General features: G+C 49.9%; 1 protein-coding gene across 3 annotated transcripts in view; it reads right to left on the reverse strand.

The window, feature by feature from the left end:
* Positions 1 to 19,590, reverse strand: part of TMEM63B (transmembrane protein 63B) — a 48,306-nt gene that overhangs the window by 18,110 nt on the left and 10,606 nt on the right. For all 3 annotated transcript variants that reach the window (XR_014227377.1, XM_082303360.1, XM_082303359.1), the window contains exon 2: positions 582 to 786. Coding sequence is in view for 2 of the 3 variants with exons in the window: in XM_082303360.1 (XP_082159486.1) it covers positions 582 to 764 (183 nt within the window). In the remaining variant the exon portion in view is untranslated. The remainder of the gene's footprint in view (positions 1 to 581; positions 787 to 19,590) is intronic.

A 19,590-nucleotide genomic window follows, 5' to 3' on the forward strand; every position in this document is an offset into this window, starting at 1 on the left:
TCTGTCCTTGTCCTCTGCATGCAGAGCTACAGGAACAAGGAGGGTAGGAGGGGACAGGGTCCTCAGTTAACAGCACACTGAGACCACAGGAAAGCACAAGTTCCTCAGGACTGTTAAACCAGACTATCTGGATAGCTGTGGGAGGCAGAGGTCCAGGATGCAACACACAATAGCTAAGGTAGCCCCACAGGATCAAAAGGCCCTGAGGTTCCTAGAAGCCAAAATTATGGCTGTATCATTTGTGGTTCCATAGCTTCTAAGGAGGAACATGCAAAGCCATTGGGTGGATAAAGCTGCAGGGACTTGGCAACATAAGTGGGAGTTTTGGGACGCAGGACCGACCCAACATCAACCCCATCCTTATGGCTGCAACACCCTTCCATGAGGCTCAGTGTGGTGGTATTGGAGCTAGGTCAATAGTGGCTAAGCCCACAGTGCCTAGGAGACACGATCAGGGCCAGAAAACCAGCAGCAAAGTCAGGGATGGCATTTGGGGCCCTCAACCCTAATTATCTGATCACCGTCCTTGTTTCATGGTTAATTAGGGGAGAAGGTGGCAAAGCAACAGTAGGTAGACTTACGAGAAAGCACATAAAGTCAAGGGCTAGGACGGTGGGCACTCCACCGAAGGGCAGCCCCTGCAGCACAGTGCTGCGGATGCGTGCACTGTAGCAGTAGTCCTTGGTAGTGCTGTTGTTGTTGCATGTGGGAGTTTTGCAGGGGGCCCCTACTGAGCCCAGGGTGGCAATGACGTAGGGAAGCATCTCTACAGCTTCATCGTCTTCCCTGGGGAAAGGAGAGAAAGAGCTGGTTAGACACGTGCCAGTTCGATGACAATGTAGCCCTGCTGGAGTTAGGGGCCAACCATTCCTGCCAGCTCAGGCTTCTCTGTGCTACAGGATTTTCCTGGGACCAGTGTCCAGGGACAAGGACATCTGAGAAGCCTGCTGAGTTCAGTGGTGCTAGAAGAACCCATATGCTTCAGCAGCTGCGGTTCCACCATGCAGCCCCAGAACTCCCTTCCTTGTTTGCCCACTCTCACACCATTTAGGTGCAGCTGTCTCACAGACTACTTTTCTTCCTGAGAACATGGTGTCTCAGCTCCCCCTCCTCAGCAGGGAAAGCATTTAGGCACAGGAAAAAGTGAAAGGGTGGGGTGGTGGGGGCATGAAGTCACGTCTGAATGATAGAAAACTGCTATAGGACAGTTGCTGCATCATGATCCCACAATTTCCTCTGCCTGGCTGCATAAAGCCATTAGCTTTATTAGGCTGAATCATCACCCTCTCTTCACTGCGGGCCTCAGCCTCCAGCTCCCAGGGCACCCGTCAGGGGCTGGTCACACCCCCTGCTTGTTTTCTTTCCTTCCTCTGACTTGGACGCCATTTAGATGCAACCACACAGGGTAGAAAGGAGGCTCAGGCTCTACTATTTAGCTGGTCAAATAATTTATTTATTTCAGTGCCTTCCCCAAACTGTTACAAGACCCACAGTAGCATGCAGGTCAGCATCACTGCTTGGACATGGGGAGGTCCTCCTCCTGTGCAGAGCAGCTCCATAAGAAACACAGATATGGTTATGGTAGCAATGGAGAAATGCAAACTGAGTAACTCAGAGAGGGACACGCTGACAGCAGAAACACAACCACTTTTCGGAACAGGGGTGAGAAAATCCCATCAGTTGCCAAAGAAACAGTGATAAAAGGAAGATCTATTCAGGCTTTTGATTCCTCTTACCCAGCATCCACAAACCACCCCAAATCCTTCACTACTACCATGAACCATGCAGAAGTATCACTTCTGGGCAATGCCCGGGGTTTTTTTTTCCCAGAAATGCCATCCCTCTGGGCTGGGCAAAAGAGCCATCGCTTGCCGAAAGGATGAGAAAGCTGCCAGCATCACTGCCCTTCAAGCCCTGCATTGTTTGGTGACATTAGCAGAAGGGGTGCAGGGCTCTTACCTCCAGCTCACGGGTATAATCCTGGCCATCTCCTGCCTGGCTGCAGAGATTTCAGCATCGCAGCACAACGCTAGCTGGATAATGACCACAAAACAATTCGCTGCGGTGACCTAGAGAGCTCTGCTTCAAAGTGATCCCTCCCAGCTCAGCTCGAACGGGTGCACAGCTGCAAAACAGCTGAAGCACCGACGACAAAGGGCAGCCCGAGAAGCAAAAGCCCAGCTGGGTACAGGCATTGAGAGGGGGTCAGCCAAAGTGGAAAAGCCACAAAGCGGCGTGTTAAGACATAATTCACAGGTACAGAGGTGGAGCAGGGCTGCCTAGAGCAGAACAAGGAAGCAGAAAAGCAGGAGCAAAACAAGCCAAGACATGAGATCACAGTAGGGAATAAATTGGGAAGATAGGATAGTTCACCCTGGCTGAATTAACTAAAGACTCAGAAGCTCTGGGGGAGTGATGGGAAAAAATGATGGGATGAGACTCAAAGGAACATCACACACTTTGGAGCATGAATGGTTACACCTCTCTCTTTTTGGGAACCTTGTAAGCTTTTAGGTTGGAAATAGTATCTTGCAGCAACGAGTTCCAGATTTTGAGAAAGAATACAATCCTGCTGTAATACCACAGCCTTGAGTTCTCCTTGTATAGTGAAAAAAGGCGCAGAAGAAAAGCATTTGCATTTTCTAGATCTACTAAGCTCACTACTAAGTGCTCTCTCCTTCCCAGGACATAAGATGTCTTCTAGCTCTAACCACTCTCCCTCACATCCCTAACATATCCTCTCTTCTGACCCTATGGAACAGGTGACCAGAACCACATACAACATCCTGGGTAAGGGAATGACCTTGACTGCCAGAACAGCACCCTGATGCTCTCGGCATCTCTCCTTATACTACTCCTCACGTGGCTGAGCATTAATTTACTTCTCTGATGGCATCTTTGCGTATTGAGGAAAAGCATCTCTACCATCAGCCTGCAATCCCACTGCCCTGAGTAGCCAAGGTAAATTACAAGCCAGCCAAGTCCCAGAGCAAGTCATTCCTTCCAATACACCTGGCTGCATGCTTCTCATCTTCTCACACCACTTCACTACACATGGTGTCACTTTGGAGTCGCTTCCTCTTGACAAATCTGAATGACTCCAGGGTACTGGCAGATTTTAGGGACCTCGCTACACATTACCTTTTCTGGGTCATTAGTAGTGAAGGACCTCATCCCTCTGCTCTTGTCACATTAAAATTGCTCGTCCACTCCTTGGCTTTGTTTGTGGAACCTCAGCCAATTTCTGATCCAGAACTCTACATCTCCTCCAGTAGACAGTCTTCTGTGAGAAATTTCAGAGGTTTTCTGAACATCCAAGCAAGTTACACAAGTTTGTAAAATGCTACCTATTATTTTACCACAGCATTGAAAGACTTGTAACAGATCAGGGAATTATGATTCTCCTCTGCAGACACCAAACTATTTACCTCATTCCTGCATGTTTTATAGCCCCATTTTTCCAGTCATATTTTTTAAAAGAAATGAGGCTCATATGCTCACATTGCCCACAACCCTATCCAAACATTATTTGTACAAACCATTACATGTTGAAGACAAATTCTGCAAGACTATGGGTAATTTAAGACACCTTTCAGAGAGACGGGTCCCAGAGATTATTTTTTCCCTGAAGCCTACAGGATGGACTGGATATAAACCTTCCTAGCCTCTTCAGTAACCCACCCAGAACACCTAGCAATGGAGAAGATGTCACATATGCCCAAGGCTTACACTGCCTTTTCATGAGCTGAGTCAGGAGGCACAGAAGCAGTCCATACCATCCTTAGGTATGCAACCTCCCACCCAGCTGGTAAGCACAAGAGGCTCCCCATGGAGACAGAGGTGCTTCAGGTGTGTGGGAAGCTGGGAAAAGCTCACAGGAATGTCCAGAGCACTTGTGCCCTTCTACTTCTCCCAGCTGCAAGAATATGTGGCAGCAGGCTAGAGGTGACCTGCCATTGTATCACTTTAGGTCAGACTCACCAGGGTTCTTCTGGGGTTACAACACCAATTAGGCAACTAAGAAAAATGCTTTGGTAACCAACTCAGCAGTCTTCATCAATAGTGCCTACCTAGTATCCTTCACTAAAGGCCTTTCGCAGGAGTCTTTCAGCTGAGCAGGAGACTGGCTGGTTTTCCCAGGCACAGTGCAACCCACGGCCCTGGCAATATCTCTTTCCTTGCATTCGGTTTGCACCTTGGTCTCAGATGCTGACTCCAGGGGACTCTCTGCCCCCACCCTCAGCCAGGCAGGGCATGCTCCAATGTGTCCTGTGCTGCAAGGTGAAGGGCTGGCCCTGGAGGCAGCTGATGTTGCGTACAGTATTTTAGGCAAAGCACAGGCAGGGAGGAAAGGTGGTGCTTGCAGCACGCACAGTCTTATGGTACAGCAGCACAGTTCCCAATTATGAAAGGAAATCCCTTCCAGCAGTGTGAGATGGATAAGGGGATTTTTCTAGCAACAGCTGCTCCTCCCAACTCAAATATACACTGAAGGCAGAGGTGGTTTTGCAAAGCTTTCTGTTCCGATCCTAGTGTCTCCCTCCACGGAAGGACCCTGCATGTTTCCTTACACCTTACGCTGCCACCACAGGTGAAGGAGCATCTTTGACCACACAAACTGTGCTTCACCAGAACACGGTTAAAGGTGCCTTTCCTGGTACCTCCTTCCCCTTGAAGGCTGTAGGTCAGGGCAAGCTTGGCTCAGCCTGGGCAGAGATGCTAACATCAGTATGATCCTGAACATCAACAGGCAAGGTGCAGGGAGTCGGTGGGAAGCTGCTGTGAGGCTGGAGTGGTGGGAACCAGCTCAAGGTATCCAAGCCCTTTCCTGACCACAAGCACGGCTTGTCACTACAGAATATAGTGGGGCCAAAGACACAATAAGAGCAGGACACCAAACTAGGTTCCATGCAAGCCCCAGAGGCTTCCCCTCTTGCACTCTGCATAATTAATGCTGACTTCCCTCAAAACAGCAAAGACAGATTTGCCAAAGGCATTTTCAGCTCTTATTCTGCAATACGGGACTTCATCCCCTTATCTATTAATAGTAGGAAGAAGGGAAAGAAGAAGCTTCTCTCATCTACAGAGAAGTTTGTTCCCTGCCCCGCAGCATAGCCTCTACATCCCCAGCATGTCTACACTGTCCCATGTTTCCACCAACACGTGTCAGGAGCAGAGGCACACAGTTTCCTACCTGAAGTCCCTAAAGCACATCCCACCTGGTGCTGCAGCCCCAGCTCCTGCCTGTTAAGCCCTGTGCAAACACAGCCCTGGGAACTGCTGCTCTTGAGAGCTTGGTGGCCTCAGCAGGGCAGGGCAGGGCAGGGCAGGGCAGGGCAGGGCAGGGCAGGACTTCTCCTCCTTGTCTTTGTCCCTGGCCTGCAGGTCAGTACCCAAAAGAGCACCCAAACAGCAGCCAGGCAAGCCTCCATGCTCCCATCCATCCATTGCAAAGAGAAAGGAAGAAGGCAGAATGGGGCTGGGAAGGCCAATATTACATGCCTTGGTGCTTCACTGCTATGACTCTGGCTGCGAAGCGTGCATCAGGGTGCTCATGGAGTCATCCCACAGTCTGGGCAGGAGGTGACACGCAGCAGAGGTCTGAGGGGCTCTTGCAGGCAGGGGATTGGGAGGTGCCTGCTGAGGAGGCTGCTTGTCCCACACTGAACTCTGCTGCAGCACTGTAATGCCAGGGCAGGCAACAGAAACAGCACTGCAGGTCTTCCCAAACAGAGCATTTCCCATTCTCGCCAGCTCAGCCTGAAGTCCCTGCCCCTCACACTCAGCACTCACATCCTCTGCCAAACCCCTGGCACCAGGGGGAAAGAAAAAAGAGGAAGCACTGTGCTGGGACTCAGGCAGGAGTGACGTGGGAGCTGGACAACCAGCTAACCGGCAGTCAGATGCACTGACATGGGCAAGTGTCTGTGTTCTTCCAGCCACACCACTGATGTCAGCCAGACACAAGGAGGTGACCTGAGAAATGCCTGCAGAAAAATATAAATCAATAAAGTGGATGCTTGAGCTCACAGACAGAGTGACGTAAGCACACAAGCTACGTTCATTTGTTTTCTCACCAGTAAATGTTAAGAACTCCATCTGTAATTAGAACAGCAAGACTGTGCTCTGGTAGAGACACATTTGTTTATGGAAATGTGACAGTCTCACAGCAGCAGGCTGGAGGTGCAGAGACAGGCAACCGGAAACCAGCAGGTCTGTGGCTAGAATACCAGATTTCCAGATTAAAAATAAAGCCACCCAAACCTTGTTAAACCTCTGCGGCATGGCACTCAGGGAGGTGAGGTGTGCTTTGGTTCTCAGACCCAGAGTGTGCTGTGGACCTGGCCTGTACCTTTCAGACCTGCTCCTCTGGGGTCCCCTTGGTCTCCCAAGTACCATAGGTAACCCACAGTGTGACCCCAGGGACCTGAGCCCAGAGGATGTGCCACCCTAAGCCTCTGCCTGCCAGGGCAGTACAGACCTGCCTACACTGGGCACTTGGGGACCCTCACGCAGCAGTTAGCACCTAAGGTTGAGGGAGCCTTCTCACCCCTGCAAACTGCCACCTAGGTTACCTGCACCTCAATGGCAAAGTCCAGCAGAGCTCTTAGCCAACTACTTGCAGCCACAAGCAGACCACAGGAAGAACAGTCTGGCTCTGGTAAGCAAGCAGGGAATAGCCTCAGGACAGGTGGGGAGAAAGGGGCTTACAAGTTAGCTCAAAGCCTCTCCAAGAGGACAACAGTTAAGAAACAGGGAAAGTATCACTCTTGCTGCAGACACAGCAGTGGGAAAGCTGTCCTGCACCATGCCTCAGACCTGGCACAGAGCATTCAAGCAGCTGAGGGTTGGAGAAGTGCTGACGTGCTGGGTGCAGTGAGGAGGAACGTGATCTGCAGGCCAAGGGAAAAAGCATCAAGAAGCAAATGTGCTACTGGTGCATTTCCAACAAGCCTGGGCAAAGCACTGACAAGCACACAACAGGGATCGGCCCTGTATCAGCAGAAAGGAAGAGGGCCTGCCAAAGCCCTACATCTCTTTGTTTCCTTTCCATTTCCTCCAGTCAATACAAAGCTCCCTGCACACTTCACCTCTATGAACTAGCCAACTAGACACCAGGCCTACAAAGCTTTGATCTGGCAGGCTTGGCTTCATCAACACAAAAACTACACCCTTGCCCTGGGTCCCAGGTCCTCCCAACTGACTTTGCATCAGGCCTCAAATATCTACCACCAAAGGGCATCACACCTTTCTTTAGTGCGCATCAGCTTCCAGTCCTGGTGTTGGCAGGTACCGTCACTGTCACAGCCAGCCCCAAGCCAACACTGCTCGGAGCAGCTTGCACACTGCTGACTGTATATCCCAATGCTCAGGACCCCCTGGTCCTGCTCCCAGCACAACTGTAAGCACTGCGAACCACACAAATAACCCTGAGCTGGGATGGTGCCTTGCAGGGATGGTAGTACACTGTAACAGTGAGGAGCACTTGGATCCATGTGGAACCTAGGTTTGAGTTTCATGAAGGTCAGGAACCTGTCCATCTCACAACTCAGTCCCTTTCAAAATCGCCCGGGATAATCACAGAAGCCTTGCCTTTGAACATCAGCAAAACACTTCATGCTGCCTTCACCCAGTGGAAACTCTCTATATTGCCAAGTGATAGGGATTTAGCTCCAAACAGCTAGGTCTTTTTTATGCCTCTTTTTTACAGGAACTCCCTCCAATCTGATGGTAGTCCTTTCAAGTCATATGGTACTCTGAACATAATGTACCACGCCAAGAAGGGCTGTACCACAGCTTGAAACCCACTACGCTGTGGTTCAGGCTCTTCACATCAGAGCTGGCTAACCTGTCCTCAGCCTAAGGGCAATTTGGTCTCTCTGGCTCTGCATTTTGCTCCCACGTTGTGGGTCCCACACTGCTGTCTTCCTGCCTCAATTTCCACATCCCTTTGGACTGGGTGCTCCTGGGCAAGGGGTGTCTATTCCTGCCTGGCCATCAGGGAAGGGCTGAGGTTTGCTGGAACACATACACCCACACAACACCATAATGAAGTTCTGCTGCCAAGACAGCTTGACTGCCTCCACCTGGCTACCAGGAACAAAACAGCCATGGCACTTGGCATTTCTGCACCATGAAGGAGAGGTCTACGGTCCCATCCTGTTTGCCTACTGACCAACACTATGGAGTCTCAATGCCACGCAGACACCCTCTGTGGTGTCTCATAGGGACCTGTCCATGTGTCCTACCCTTGCTGCTAGTCCATGGCAAGGGCACATCTCATCCTCTGCCATCAAGAGAAAGCCCAATCTATCAAACAGGTCTCCTCCACATCAATCCGCTCTCAGTTTGCATGGCAGAGTCACAGACACCCTGATTTACAGTAAACACAATAAACCATTTGAGTGGAAAGACTGATGAGGTTCTGGACCTCCTGCTGTATATTCTGCAGAGCAGTGGCCATATGGCAACCAAGTCATATGGTTGGGAGTAAGTCTCAGAAAACAGGGCTTCCTCACCTATCACCCAACACCCCAGCAGTAGCAACTTCACCAGTTCCCAGCAGACTTTTAGCGAAGACGAGGACAAGAGACTTCACAACCTCACAATACCAGCAGTTTTCAGCTTCTAGTTTATGGATTCCAGTAGCAAAATGGCTGTTCTTCATGGGTTGCCTTCTTGATTATCTCCTACATGTCTATTATCATCATTTATACTACCTGCATACAGCCTGCACTTTCCTTACAACCTATCTGTGGGCCTGCCCCAGGCTAGCTCTCCCATACTTCATTTTTTAAGTGAGAGTGACTATTCATACACAATCTTTACTGCAAATACCACTTTGGTTTTCAAGCACTGTTAAGGAGAGCTGGTTCAGGTGCATGACATCTGGCTTGGCATAAACACAAACCCATCTCCCTGGTGATTTCATATTTACTCTGAATTTTTCCATGTCTTCCCCATTTCTCAAGTGACTAAATACCATCTTGTCCCTTTTGCGCAGGGACATGTTTTTAGCAGGAGCTCTGTACCTCTTGCAGCACTTATTCCTTTTTCCTTCGTTTATCAGTAACCTCACCTCATGTTAAAGCTTCTGATATTAATCCCCTTGTGTATAGGGGGGTACCACATACTTATCTTTCCTCAGGCCTCGTATCTGTCTCCTGCCAGTCACAGTCTGAGTATTCTCATCCACACCCAGCTTTTCCTCCTGAGCGAAACGTGTGTGTGTCTCTCATAAAACCGGGTTTTTATCTAGTCTCTCAAGGTCACATTGACTGCTTCCTCCTCCTCACTTCTGCATGACAGAAGTCCTTACCTCCTTGCAGCAAAGTATTCAAAGACAGAAGAATTTTGTTCACTGGGCACAATTACAATCACTTGCCTATGAAGTATGATCAGCACTTGGTGATGCATGTCACCAAGTACTGGCAAGAAGCATCTCTCTGAGGAGTCCAAGCCACCTCTCAGGGCTTCACAGCTGGTTCCTCACCAGAGGCTGGCGGAACACCCTATTGCATCAGCCTGGAGAGCTTCCCTATTCCTTATTCTGCAGCATGAAAGCTGCTTGAGCAGCCAGCAGTTATTGGGGGTAAACTTCTCTCTCGCCCAGTCCTCCTGCCCTAAGCACTGAAGTGACCAAACTCAGCATGCACAGGATTGAGGCACTCTCCTGGATAGTACTTCAGAAGAGCTTCATGCCCCTTTCTATTGGGTTTGCATGGCCAAACGTTGGTAGGAAGGGGGTGGGGGACAGGGAAGGGCTGCTACAGGAGTGGCTTCTGTGAGAAGCTGCCAGAAGTCTCCTCCATGTCTGGCAGAGCCAATCCCTGGCAGCTCCAAAGCTGGTCAAGGCTGGGCCAATTAGAAATTAGCTGTTCTGCGATAACATATGTAAGAAGAAAGAAAGAAAATAAAAGTTATTGTGCAGTTGTAATTGCAGCCAGAGAAGAGTGGGGTGAGAACATGTGAGAGGAACAAGTATGCAGACACCAAGGCCAGTGGAGAAGGAGGGAGAGGAGATGCTCCAGGCATCAGGGCTGGGATTCACCATAGCCCATGGTGAAGACCATGGTGAAGCAAGCAACTGTGCCCCTGCAGTCCATGGAGGACCATGGGGATGCAGAGATCCTTTTCCAGTCCATGGAGGTGACCCACACTGGAGCAGGTGAATGTCTGGGAGGAAGCTGTGAACCTGCAGGAGGCCTATGGAGAGAGGAACCACTCTGGAGCAGCCTGTCCTTGAAGGACTGCACCCTGTGGAAGAGTGACCCATGCTGCAGCAGTTTGAGGGGTGCTGCCGTCTGTGGGATGGACTCACATTGCAGCAGTTTACAAAGAGCTGTTGCTCATGAGATGGATTCACATTGGAGAAGTTCATGGAGAGGTGTCTCCTGTGGGAGGGATCCCACAATGGAACAGGGGAATGACTCCTCTCCCTAAGCAGCAGAAGAAACAACAGGCGATGAACTGACCATAAACCCCCATTCCCTGTCTCCCTGCACTATTGGGATAGGAAGTAGAGCTGGGGGGAAGGTGTTTTTAAGGTTTTATTCTACTTCTCATTATCCTGCTCTGATTTTGTTAGCGAGAAAATCAAGCAGTATCTCTAATTTGAGCCTGTTTTGCCTGTGATGGTGTTTGATGAGTGCTCTCTCCCAGTCCTTAACTCAGGAACCCTTCATTAAATTCTCTCTCCCATGTCCAGCTGTGGAAGGAAGTGAGAGCGTGGCTTTGGTGGGTGCCTGGCATCCAGCCAGCATCAACCCACTACACCCTTCTTGAGCAATTGCTCCATAGGGACATGTGAAAACTGAAACCAGGCATCAGTTCAAGAACAGTGGCAAAATGGGTCCATGTGCTTAGAGCAGCATCCCTGGAGATGGTGCTTAGTGGCACGTGGAAGGCACCTCTCCTTCACATACCGGTGAAGAAGCTTGGCAGTAGCAGGGGAAGGCCCACCAGCCTGGCTCTCTCATCCAGCAGCAAACACCTAGAATGCAAACCAGGAAGCCTAGAGGGAACCCCCTTCCCTCGTGGGCACTGAGGGACAAGGTGCTAGGGTACTGCATGGGCTCCCACAGGAGCAGCCTCAGTGCTGCTCCCAAAACAGGAAGATCTACTTCAAATCCTGGCACCCGCACCCTTCCTGCAACAGATAAAGGCTGATTCTTTCCCAAGGTCCTTAAGCAGATTGCAGCTTCAAGTGTTTACAATTTGCAGGCTGGGGTTGTTCTCACTTTTCCCACCTTCCTTGAAGCATTCCTAAGGCAGTGCTTGCCTTGCAGAGCTGGTCTACAAAGGACCCACAGTACAGCCAAACAGCAAAGGTCAAGGTAATCACAGCCCCGCGGCAAGCAAAATTGAGCTCCCTTTACGACTTCATGCTGAGTTGTAAAGAGATTTGTCAGCAACAGCAGAAAGAGGAAAGCCTTCAACTGTTCCTCAACAACAGTAGATATTAGCAAAGGGCTCTCACAGCAAGAGGTCTGGATGTGGCCAGCAAGCCAGGACAGTTATAGGAGACCATCTAGGAATTCTCTTTCTGCATCTGCTGGGGAAATCTCAACAGAGTCAGAGTTCCAGCAACAGCAGAACTGCCCAACCCACAGCACCAGGGCACTACACACAGGCATGGCACCCAGTACAACCAAGTGCAGTAGGGCAACCTTGGCCACAAACATGGCCAAACTAGGACAACTGTGCCACAGGAAAAACCTTGAAGCTCTACAGCACACAGTTCCCTGTACGGACTCTGTCCCAGTAGCTACTGAACTCCAGTAAGAGAGACAGATGTTATGAGAGACCAATTTTGAGCTCCTGCTGGGCCCTGAATAAATAGCAAAGGTCACAGCAGAGGTAGATGGACATCAAACAGAGCATTGAGACAGTCCTTGCTCCGAAGCCTGAGAGATCTGTTGGACCTCACTTAGCACATGAGGACCCAGAGATGTCCCAATTCGTCTTCTACGTGATACTTGCTCTGATGCTGACAGAGAGCTCTAATCTGGAGACAGGTGCCCAATAACCTTTACCTGATGGAAAAATGAGGGTTGAACACCTACCTCTTCTTGAGTTTTCAGGGCAGCTCTGTCTGCTTTTGACTGCTGGGGCTGGGGTCTGCAAGCAGGAGTCACTGGCATGTGCCAGTCTGGGGAGGCTGGGCTCTCAGCCAGCCACTAGCATTTGAGAGATGCTGATCAGGCTCTTCTTTTCAATGATTTCACTCCACCCCATTGGGCTTGGCAAGAGGAGCTGGGTCTGGCTTGGGAACACAGGGAACAAAGCGCCAGTTGGGTGCTGGGCACTGAGATCCAGCAGAAACCAAGGAACACTGAAGTGGTACTTCAAGGTAAGCAGCCCGGCTCCCAGACCCACTGATAAAGGTGTGCGAGATAAAGTGGCTGCTTGGGCTTGGAGGAGGGCACTGAATTTTTGGTAAGATGCAGCAGTGTGAGCCTCATGTCATGCAGGCTCTATCTCAATGTTAGGGCAAACAAAGAAAAGTACTTTAACTAGATGAAGCGGCTCCAAGTCACTGTGTATCCATGGGGCACAGCTCCACACAAGCAAATAAAGCCTATGAGAGTCCACTAAAGACTGCAGTTTAGTAACCTGGGTTCCTCCCAGCCCCAGCTCAAGCTAGGGTGCTCACTAAAACCACCAAAATCCTAACTTGCTATCAAGGAAATGGCTTGGAGGTCACCTCAAAAAACAATGTGGAGCTCACCAAACACTGCACTAAGGGCTGCTGGAGGTGAAGGCAGGAATGGCCCTCCAGCCCAGACAGACCACCGTCACAGAGAAGAACTAAGACCAGACACCTGACAGCCCCCTCAGGCGTACCAGCCAGGTGGTCACAGCATTTCCTGGGCTCTGCTGCTCCAGGCTGTGGCACTGAAAGGAAAACAGACGTGGGTGTGTTCCATGGGCTCGAGTTTGGAGCACACCCAGGAGCAGCTAAGCATCATAGCCTGGAGCTGCTGTAAGGCAGCTTGCACACCTGGAGGCTGCTTTCCATGGAAAGCACTGCCCTAAAAAGAGTGCAAATCAGTGGTCAACAGCTTGATGGCAGCTGTAGCGGTAGCCCTGAAAGAGACATGCCCAGAAGAGCTGTGCTATACCCATCCCACCACGTCTGCTGCCCCGCTAAGCCCTTCCACCTCAATCCCTATTCTGGCCATATTTCCTGAAACCACCTTTCCCTCCTAAAGCCTTTCAATCTCTGTGCTTCCACAGATGATTTCTAATGTCAAAAGAAAACAGTGTAATGGGTCCAGGTCCCCCAAACCTGAGGTGACACCCATCTCTGACCTCATGTCTCCATCCTTGTGTGAAGTGTTAAAGTTTGATGGTCACCCTGTACAACCCTAGCCCTCTGCTGGACACAGTTCAGCATCACAGACTGATGTGAAGTGCAGCACCACAGAGGGGGGCAGGAGGGGCCATCACCCAAATAAAATGGAGCCAGTGGACCCCAAAGAATCAGGGTACCTAAAGACAAAAACCCTGTTCTTTGCTTGTTCACAGGGGTGAACATGCTGCTCCATACCCCATTTCTGAGCAGGGACAACACACCACATGTATTGCATGAAAATAAACCATCCAAAGCAGTGTCTGAGGCATTTTCTTTATAGGCATGAAGTTTGCCTGGCCTTCCCAAACACATCACAGGAGCAGAAGAAAAAAAACCCCAATTATTAGACTGTGGCATTCTGAGATAAATTACTAATTAATAACCCAGACGGGATTACCTCTTAGTATTTCTCCTAATGCAACTCTTTGGCAACTGAACAGGATAATGCTTGTTAAGATATTTCTTCAAGGATCTTCACGCAAAAGAAATGACCCCTACTCAGAAAAGCTCCCAAGTACATACTTATCTTGAAACACTTTTACTGAAGTCATCATAAGTACATGGCTAAATTAAAGTGTTTACCCAAAAAGGGACAGACTTGAGCACTGTGCTCTACTTCAAGCATCAGATGTTTTCCAAGACCATTCTCTGGACTCTGGCTATGCGCAGCAGTTACCAACCTAGCCCCATTTGGGTGCCTCAGGCAGGGTAGGGGCAGCAAAGACCAAGAAGCTGAATTAGAATTTTTCTTTAATGATGAGAAATAGATTTCTGCAGTATACTTCATAGCAACCAGTTAAATAAATGATCCTAGACTGGAAAGCTTTCTTCTCTTCCTGAGGAAATGGTTTTGGCAGGCTTGAAAGGCATGCCATTTTGCCCGATTCTGCTTCCAAATTTCATTACTTTTGCTTCTCACTGATTCTTCAAAAATACTGCTCTCCCTTCTCAGCAAGGGGATTGAAGATCCCTTGCTGACAGAAGACATCACTTACATGCCTCCACTTTCCTCAAGCTAAAGTCTGTACACCTGCCATTTTCCCAAGCACACCTTTCCAGTGTGACTCTTTCCACAGCTGATGCCTCTCTGTGTGATCAGCATCTTTCTAAATGTATTGTGCCTGAACACCCCAAGCATAGGTACAGCTAGAGCCAGAGGGAGAGTGGTACTGCAGCCTCCTTGCTCTGCAGCACAACTCCTTTGCATTTGTAGCCTGAGAGGCCAAAGGGTTCTCTTTCAGTCACATCGTGGCCAAATATATATATATATATATATATATATATATATATATATATATATATCCCAGTACTCTGTCATCCTACCTTGTCCTCTAACTTCCCGTTTCCTTCTGCCGCAGCTGCCTCCCATGGTGCCCAAACTGCTCACAGAGGGAGGGGAAAGTAAGGTTTGTTTTGTTTGGTTTTATTTTTTAATTTTTTTAAAAAAATGTAAATAAACACAGTATTTTGATAAGTGTCAGCTGTTACAAGGTGAACTTCAGTTTTCCTGTCTCTATCAACAAACATTAAAACATCCTAGTTGTGCCGTTTTTACATAGTGAGAAACACCCAAACCTTGTTACCAGACTTGCTATGGATCATCAGCATCAGGGCTTGCCTGGCTCTTGGCAAACACAAACACACGATCAACACAACCTTTGTCACCTCCACTGATGCTACAGGATATTTTGAAAAAGTCTCCTGCACTAAAGCACTCAAGTTCCCTCAGAGTAATCCCAAGCAGTCGTATGATCCTGCACTCTTACTGGGGCAGGCAACCTCCAGATACCAAGGGCAGAGACAAACTCCATTAATGCATGATGGTGGAGAGGCTTCCTAACATTTGTCTTTCAGATTATGGCATGGAAAGTCTTGAGCAACACACTATAGATGAGGCAGGAGCCTCTTACAGTACATTTTACTTTTTATCAATGGATAAAGTGTAGTCACACTGCCTCATTTCACATGCCAGTCAGGCTGCTGCGGGATGCCTCTTGCCTGGCTCTTCCAACACACCCCAATCAGCTCTGAGGAGCAAGTCCAGGAAAGCCCTAGGCAGCATTAGATTTACATGGTTTAGAACACAACCTGGACAATGCAGAGTAAGGCCAGACAACACTGCTTATTTGAGCAGCAGACTGAGCAAAGCCTCCTCCCCCCAGACTGGAGAGCTTTCAGATTCAGTTTGCACTTCGCAATCCACCAGGACCACCCTCCCTAGAGCTCCCAGGGAAGCCTGCTACTCCTTCCCCTCCATTTAATACAGGGGAAGGCTGCAAAGTCAGCTCTCCCCTGCCTAAGATCATCCAGGCATGCCAACTTACAGCTCCTCCTTGAACCACAGCCTCCTGCTGAGGGTACATCACACCTCCTCCCTACATTGCTGGGGCTGGGAACGTACATCCCAGGCCAGCCTCCAGAGGCGACAGTGCCCAGCTGCCCCCAGAGCAAACCTGACAGCCACACTTAATCCTCCAGGGCCTGAAATGGGAAAGCACAGGGATGCAGGAGAGCAGCAACTCCTCCAGCCTCCTGTCCTGGGTGGCTAGCCCAGCTGCTGCTGCTGTCCTGCCCACCTGTTCATGCCCAAGACTTGCTACAGTAATCCTGCCACAGCTCTGTAAGCAAGGAGGATGGAATTTCACAACTGGCACCCTGCCCTCTGGTGCCACTCGACTGGCATCCCAGTCAAAGTCTTCAAGAATCCCTGCATACGGAAATCGGGTCGCCACTGAGGCTGCGGTGCCAGCCACCAGGCATGGCTGCCGAAGACTGACTGCCAGCTCTGGTGGCAGGGACATGTCCTGTCAGACTCAACACCGGGAGCTCTGGGATCAACTCTGCCACACGCATCTCTGCTGGGCTCCACCTCATGCACTCCCACTGGGCGTGTGTGTGAGACTCATTTACTGCAGCTCATCAGAAATCCACAGCCCCAGCAGTGCTCTCCAAGTGGCACAGGGATGCGTATGTGTGACTCCTCAGCAATCAAAGAGAGATCCCCTGCTTGGTGCCTTCTACCTGGCAACCCAGTGGGCACTGCAAAGCATCCCAGGGCAGTTACCTGCTCATCTTAGAGAGTCACACAGATGCTGGCCATATATCTTCTCCTGAGTCAGGGACCATCTCAACAGGAGGAAGATGACAGCTACCAAACTCCAAGTTTTACTCTGCTGCTGCCAGCCAGCAGTACTTTAGTCCCTACATGAAACACCTGCAGATGCTCAGGGCTAAGTATAGCCCAACACAGCCATTTTTATCTCACTCCTTCCTCCTGAATCCTACCTGCTTTCAAGTCTCCTCTCTAATACCAATCTACACATCGCAGATTGACAGGATCATTAATGTTGGGAAAGACCTCTAAGATCATTAAGTCTAACTATTAACCCAACACTGCTGTGTTCACCATTAAAGCATGTACCCAGGTGCCACATCCACAAGTTTTTTGAATACTTCCAGGGATGGGGATTCCACCATAACTCTGGACATCTTGTTCCAATGCCTGACCACTCTTTCAGTGAATAAATTCTTCCTAATATCTAACCTAAACTTCCTCTGGTGCAACTTAAAGACATGTCCCTAAGTCCTACCACTTGTTACTTGGGAGAAGACACTGATCCCCATCTGGCTACAACCTCATTTCAGGTAGGTTCATGTGTCCCTCCCTTAGCCTCCTTTTCTCCAGGTTAAACATCCCCAGCTCCCTCAGTCACTCTTCATTAGATTTGTGCTCTGGATCCTTCACCAGTTCCACTGCCCTTCTCTGGACATGCTCCTGCAGCTCAACATCCCTGTAGTGAGAAGCCCAGCAGGGCTGGTAGGGGTGGGAGGCTCTGGATAGTTTATCAGGGCCACGTAAACACAGCTGGAGCTCAGGAAGCATCCCCTCAGCCATACCCACAGCTGCCCCTTGATGAGGGGCCACCAATGCCCCTGCATGCCCGAACTGAACTCACAGCCCAGGTCTCACTAAGCCTGTGCTCACCACAGAGAACTCCTCTCAAGATAGCATCAGTTGCCTATTTATAAAATGATGTTTACTAACACCAAACACACTCCTGTTGGAAGTGGAGGACGAGATGAGTCAAGAGAGCATGAGCAAGGGAATTTTATTTTGTCATGGGAAGATGAGGGGATCGTGGGAGGCTTACTTAGGGATGGGTGCTGCAGCATTGGTTAATCACCTGCAGCTCCCTCACCAATGCAAGGAGACTCAAGGGCATGCTTATTTTTTCACATCAGACCCTTAAGCTCTGGGAACATTCTCCTGTGAAAGCGTGACATCAGATCCAGCACAAAGGAGTGTGCCAGCATCCCCTTGCAGCCTGCTCCAGGCTTGGGAAGCACCAAGTGCCAGCAGGTGCTGAAGCACCAATTTAACATGAAGGATCTGAAAACCTCCTGACAGTTCCTGGGACCCTCTTCCAGCAGCTCAATAAAGCACTGCTGGTTGCTACAGTGCTTTGACAGGGCCTCTTCAGGCAGTGCCCATCTCCAGGGGAACCATGATCCCTCAAGCAGGCGGGTGGGGAAGCAGCCCCCACTGCTCACCCTTGCCCAACCTCCGCTCTGGATGATCACTCCGTTACTCCATTTGCTCAGTGCCCCTGCAAAGATTTGCAAGGACATCTGACTGCTGAGGCACTAGTGACACCAGTCTTCAGCTGTGGGCAGAGATGAGCACTACAAAATTTGCTGTGGGTCTCAAAGTGAGGTAGGGGAAGGAAAGGGATTACAGCCCCAACTCCCAAAGGCACCATCTCACACTTGGAATACTGTCCAAGAATATGCTCCTGAGGAACAAAAGGCAAGAAATGAGTGCCTCCTAGGGCTCCTTGGATTTTACAGACTTTCTCAGGTGTCAAACTATATCCCATCCTGGGTGGCTGCAAACAGACCCCATGTGATATTATTGAACTGCACACCCACATGGTGGCAGATCAGATTCTTGAAGCCCCTCCAGGCCAAACAATCAGTGCCTGTCCCTGGCTCTTTCTAGAGCCACCACCGCATTTTCCATTTTTCCTTCACAGCTGCATCCAGCCATTTCCCAATGCCAGGCTAATTTTCAGAGCTTCACATTTTCCTCTCCATCTTCAAGAAAGTTATTGCTTTCCTGCCCTCAAATAGCTAACACCTCTTCCACCCTACCAAAATCATAATGGGCCTCCTGGCTCCCTTCCCCAGATTTGTCTCCTATGCCATTGCACTCAGCAGCCCCAAATGGGCTGACTAGAATGCATATTTACTTACGGGGCTGGATCAATTTCTGAGTTTTTAACCTTTTCTAACAGGCAAGGGAGGGCTGGTGCCAGGGGCTTTACCAGAAAGCCTCAACTGACTTCTGGTGCATGTTCAGCCAAGGTTTGAAGTCCAGAGGCATGACTGGAGTACAGGACATTGTCACACACAGGGTCCAGGAACTGCTGGACAGCTGCATAACAAGTTTTGGCTATAAACCATCCACTCAGCTTACCCTTGTGTACCATCCCTTCAGCATGGCCCAACAGGGGTGCAGGCTTCTGCACTCTATGCATTGCCAGAGGTGAAGGCACCAGCAACTCTGTCCATGCCTAGGATGATCCTTTGCTCCCTTCATCCTCCTGGCTCACCCCAGTACCAGCTGCTGGGTCGCCACTCTCAGCCAGCTTCCCACATGTCCATGTGCAAGCTCTCGGCTACCCCCACCCCTGCCCACCCACTCCTCCCAGCACTGATTCACTGGCCCCCAGCACTGACTCACTGTCCACTGCTCCCGACCACGCACGCATCCAGCCTGCCTCTGGCATCCCCACCACACCGAGACACAGGGTGAGGTGCCAACACTCTGCTTTAGAGAGAAGCAGTGAAGCAACATGGATCCACAGGAGAACCTGGCTGTGCTCCGCATCCCACCCTGAACAGCTGCATGACTGCAGGCAAGATGCTGATATGCCCCATGCCTCTGTTCATCAGAATCACATACAATTCCTCCCAGGGACATAACACAGCTAATTTCCAGGCACTGGAAAGACAATCAACTTTCCAGATGATACATACTAGCAGCACACAAGTATTTGTTGCTGCCTGTACTCTCATCTACAGTTAGCTGAAATCCCTGTTGAGTTACTAGGAGTGAAGGGTATCTCTTGCAGCGATGGACCTCTGCTCCCATTGTTAAGGAAAAAAACAGGGGGCTGTCACTGCCCTGCTGTCCCTTCTGCTGTAGCTTATGAATTTATCCCTCTTCTGGA

This window comes from Coloeus monedula (assembly GCF_965178545.1).
Source record: "Coloeus monedula genome assembly, chromosome: 2".
Classification (NCBI taxonomy): domain Eukaryota; kingdom Metazoa; phylum Chordata; class Aves; order Passeriformes; family Corvidae; genus Coloeus; species Coloeus monedula.